Source organism: Dendroctonus ponderosae, unplaced genomic scaffold (genome assembly GCF_020466585.1).
Source record: "Dendroctonus ponderosae isolate FM_Combo_2020 unplaced genomic scaffold, Dpon_F_20191213v2 Dpon_F_20191213_3, whole genome shotgun sequence".
NCBI classification, from domain to species: domain Eukaryota; kingdom Metazoa; phylum Arthropoda; class Insecta; order Coleoptera; family Curculionidae; genus Dendroctonus; species Dendroctonus ponderosae.
In genome coordinates this window covers 16,313,942-16,318,853 of record NW_026018508.1, presented here as the reverse complement: position 1 = coordinate 16,318,853, position 4,912 = coordinate 16,313,942, and the positions used below count along the sequence as shown (strand labels likewise).

General features: G+C 36.4%; 1 protein-coding gene across 1 annotated transcript; it reads right to left on the bottom strand.

Moving 5' to 3' along the window:
- Positions 1–305: 305 nt before the first annotated feature.
- LOC109538722 lies at positions 306–3,386 on the bottom strand (the record flags this gene model as incomplete). The annotated part of the gene is given in 7 exon segments (XM_048665053.1): positions 306–763; positions 821–1,056; positions 1,600–1,647; positions 1,701–1,807; positions 1,861–1,964; positions 2,452–2,742; positions 3,201–3,386. Coding segments are annotated over 7 exon segments (1,410 nt in total), but the record flags the coding sequence as incomplete, so codon positions are not given.
- Between the last annotated feature and the right edge of the window lie 1,526 nt (positions 3,387–4,912).

The window sequence follows — 4,912 nt, the reverse complement described above, 5'->3', positions numbered from 1 at the left end:
TCCACTTGAACATGACGCTGCTTTTTCCGAAGTTTCTCAAGAACCATTCGAGTCACAGAATTCGTTTTGGCATCGTTGGATAGAGAATTGAAAAGCCGATTCAGTCGTAACAACGCGAGTGAGTAAATTCGAGTAGTTTTGACCCAGAAAGCGAAACTTGAATATCAGATACTTAGGTGCAAGATTATGCCAAAATTTCACGTTTCTCGTCCCGATTTTTGCTCATTTCTCGGAAGCGAAATGAGCAAGAAAGTTCATTTTTACATCGTTCTAGAGAGAACTAAATGGCCTTTTTAGACAGTAAACCATGGATGGGGCGTACTACTTACGGTACAGTATTCCTCCACGGTTTCAAGACTCTTGGCTTATCATTAGGAAATGCTATTAGAGCATCGTTATGTTTGTTGCAATCCAGATGTGCCGCGTCCAACATTGCAACATTGGGTTTGTCGATTTTTGAACTAAATTTTACATCATCCACCAAATAACCAACCTCATTATGGTTCACTGGAGTTATTCCCGGTAGGAAATAGGGCTTTTTCCTCCTAAGCATCATGCGATCTTCCGTATAATCTCCCGAATATACAATGTCGAAGTGAATGGTTTTAACTTTCACCAAATTATTTCCTTGTTGGAAGAAAACTTCTAGTTTCACTTTTGCTAATGCATCGCCCATTTTGGTAGGCCTGACCTTCAGAGAAACTTCTACCGGTTCTCTGGGAGGCAAATAGATAGTTTTCGGCTCTAGTTCAACACTGGGAGCCTGAGAAAATTATTGCCGATTGCTAACAACTGAAGCGAATAAAATACATGTTTATACCTTCTTGTACTTCATCACCAAAGGGAGTGTTTTGGAGTTATTAAAAATTTCTAAAATTTCTTCATGGGTTTCGTACACTTTTAAATCCTTTAAGTAGAACTTTTCAGGGCGAATTGATACTTTTGGCAGTTCAACTTCTCCATAAAGTAAAATGTTCACACTATCATTCGGAATAAGCGTAATTTCCTGCGGCTTGTCTGTTGCATTTGTAACAATGGAAGATACAGAAACACTATCTAAAAGGTAAACGGATACCCAAAAATCTGGAAAATCGTATTTTTTATAGCAGTTTGTGTTCATTCTATTGTTAAACAGTTCTAGCGAGTTGCACATGTGGCATTTACTACCTAAGAATATATGCAAACACTGGCACAACATCCATTTTTCCCTAGAAGCAGTCATACGTGAAAAGTCCTGAAACCTGCTGACCATTGGATTCTAAGAAGTATTATTTTTATTGTTAAATTAACAAATGTTAAAAATTGATGGGAAATTAAAAATCTATTTAAATCAATTGAGGCAATTGTCCGTATTAGTAGCAAAAAAATCTATATATACTTCGGTCGAGAAGCATATATAGATTTTTGCGCTACGCGCCTCAGGATATAAAACTGCACGGTATATAATGGCGTACTTCTCGACTTTTTTCGAGGTATTTAATATACGATTCTGTAACAGATTATGCATAGGACGATTTCTCAAATATTTTTAAGAGAAAATGTAGACATGAGCGAGGCCCTACTTATCGACCTGTATAACCATATTCTTGTATGGCTCACCTGATACATATGCACCTTGAGCGGCACTTCCACTCTCGTATAGCAGACCTACAAATAATTCGTAATAAATTGTTGCAAAAAGTCGTTTGAGGCTGCCATACGCCTTTGAACTCTGCACGGATTACCATCAGCTCTGCACTTCATAACTGCTACAATTACTCGACAGATATGAAAATTGGGTTTATTTTCAGCTTTTTGGGGGCTGTAGCTACAATGGGCCCACTTGATGATGGATCATGCTCAGGAAAGTACAATGCTTACGTAATTGTCATAATATATTTTTGATCCTTATGTAATCGGCCTTCCACTGGATGGATGGCAAACTGTTTAAAGTTTATATCTTTTCCAGAAAGATCATTAAATGGCTGTAACAGTAATGTGATTTTTACGCAATTATATTAGCAAATTCTCTTAAATATAATTTTACAAGAAAGGGTATTTCCTATTACTAATGCAATAAGTGCAAATAGATGCGACAAGATGTAGCACAGAAAATTATTGCAGGCAGTGGTGAAATAAAATCGACAAAAGCGCCCACTAAAGTGAATAGGTAGAACTAAAATCGACAACAGCGCCCTTTGAAGTGAATATGTCGAACTCAGACTTTTGCTTCGATCTATTCACGATAGAGGGCGTCTTTTCAAAATTTAGTTCGACTTATTCACTACAGAGAACGCTTTTATCGATTCTAGTGCGACCTATTTCACTTACCCACTAAAAAAATTAAGACAGTGATGATCTGGGTCGTGAGCTTAGACCTTTCTGCAAATCCGTGACTCAAAAACCCCTTTTTTTATAAAATTATATAATGGTTAAAAAATAATCAGTCATTAGCAGTTTATGTAAACTTACAAGGTGTTCGTCGTCTCTAGTGATACCAATTACACAAAATACTGTGGAAGTAGAGCTGTAATTCTTAATGACAACATTTCGATCCTGTTGCACCCCAACGAAAGTTTTGGGAAAAGTGAGAACTAAAATATTTCGGTTGGCTAATGGATAGTCCACTTTCAATCCTGGCTCAATGAAATGTCCCTGAATGTGAACCCTTTGAAGGGGCTCAGTTTTGATCCAAAATTCTTGATTGAATTCTCCTTCGCAAGTACCGAATACCTCTACTGCTATTTGCTTTGATTCTCCAGGCTTAAAATGATAAGTGATGAGGACAAACAATTTTTGAATTACTGGGTCAACCAAGCACAAATACGGAATTATGGATTTTTTTTTTAAATAAAACAATTATAAATCTCCGGTATTTCTTCGGTCTGACAAACCCCTTACAAGTGCTATGCTAATTTACAGTCACTCAGCATTTAATGCTTCTCTTTTAAATTGTTTTTTATTTCCATTTGGATCGTTATTATTCACTTTCTGCTACTAGCAAGATCTCAGAACTTTCCAAGATCAGTTACCGGAACAGCCAAATAATTAAACGCTTTTAGAGCAAAATGATGCACGATTGCTTCTAAAGAAACGTGAAAAATGCCTGCCAACAGAAATATTGGTACGAGGAAACATATACTTTCAGTAAAGTGAACAGCAATGAAAACTTTTGGCATCATTGGAACAATCCTAAATGAACAAATTAAGATCATAACTACCTGAACTGTTCCTTTCATTGGCTTGACAATGATTTGTAACGGATTTCTGCCAAGATCAGTGGAGTAAGTAGCTTGTTTAGTTCCCGAATTTGTAATGGTAATTTTCTTCACTTCTGATACCATGCAAACATCGATTTCCCCAAAGTCAATAACTCTAGGCCATACCGATACTTGCGTGAAACAAGTGTTTCTAAAATAAAACAAAATTAGTGTTACTAATATTTCAACAAATCAACAATTTCCGCATCAAACTCTAAAAGCTAACTCTAAAATTGTGATGTTTCTAATTTTTTTATTGCAGTTTTTGTAACGGTTCACGTCTGCGCTTCATATATTAATACTGGCAATAAACTGGTCGGACACTTTTGTGCATATTTGTTTGACGGGTCAGTTTATTTTTTTGTATCCTTGAGATTGTCTCTTCTTCCGGGCTCATGATTTTTGTTTTCTGCATGTTCATTTTTAATCCCACACTTTTTATTTCTGTTCCAATTTGTCAGCCGTGCCAAGTTTGGGCGCTTGTGAAGTACTCGGTCTAGTGGATTTTGTAGTGCGATCTATTCTGTTGTCTGCGATTGTCTTAACTTTAGTTTGAGCTATCCTGGATAGTTCAAAGTAACAGAAACAAATAGTCTGGCGATAATCACAAAACTTTTATATGAACGTTTTTTTTTTGTCTGATCTAAGAATCTTTGGTAACTAATGAGTTTTTCGGGTTTTTAGGCCGTCGTTCGGTAGAATTTCTTCTTGACGTTTCGCAAGCACAAGTGGCTTGCATCTTCAGAAGTGGTTTGCTTGAACGCTTGATGATGACATCAGAACAGTGTAAGAGTGCTTTAGTAAGACAGCTTTCCTTCCGGTCAATTTTCTACTTTGATAGTAGCAAGAAAGAGTTGAGGGCGTATGGTAGGGTTTTAAGTCTTGAAAGCAAACAGGAATTTTGAAATTTGTTTCTCTTGGGTTGAAAATGCTTCTAATCTAAAATATCGCATGGCTAAGGGAATTTGTTTGCTGTCTTAGCTTACATTGTTTGGAGTGGCAAATAATATTTTTCAATTACTTAAAAGACGGCGCAAAGTAAAATGTAAAAAAAATATTTAGAACCGATCAAACTCCTTCAAAGTCCTAATCAGGGGCGGATCCAGCTTTAAATTCAGGGGGGAGGGGGTTATGTAAAAAAAATACAGTCTTCTGTTGTCTATGAAATTAGAAAAATTATCGTCGTTTTGTGCAAGGGTGGCGCAAAATTTCATGTTTTTCGTCTCGTTTTGCATGTTTCTCGGAAGCAAAATGAGCAAGAATGCTCATTTGTACATCATTCTAGACAGAAATAAATTGCTTTTTTAGAAAGTGAACCATAAATGGGAAATTGTTGACAGTTTTCTCAAAAAATGCTTGAATTTAAGAAGAATTTAAGAATTTTTTAGATTTGCGTGGTTTTTTTTTGAGTTGCAAAATTCACTTGAACATGACGCTGCTTTTTTCGAAGTTTCTCAAGAACCATTTGAGCCTCAGAATTCGTTTTGGCATCGTTGGATAGAGAATTGAAATGTCGATTCAGTCGTAACAACGTGAGTGAGGAAATTCGAGTATTTTGGACCCAGAAAGCGAAATTTAAATATCAGACACTTAGGTGCAAGATTATGCCAAAATTTCATGTTTTCCGTCCCGTTTTTGCTCATATCTCGGAGGCAAAATGAGCAAGAACGCTC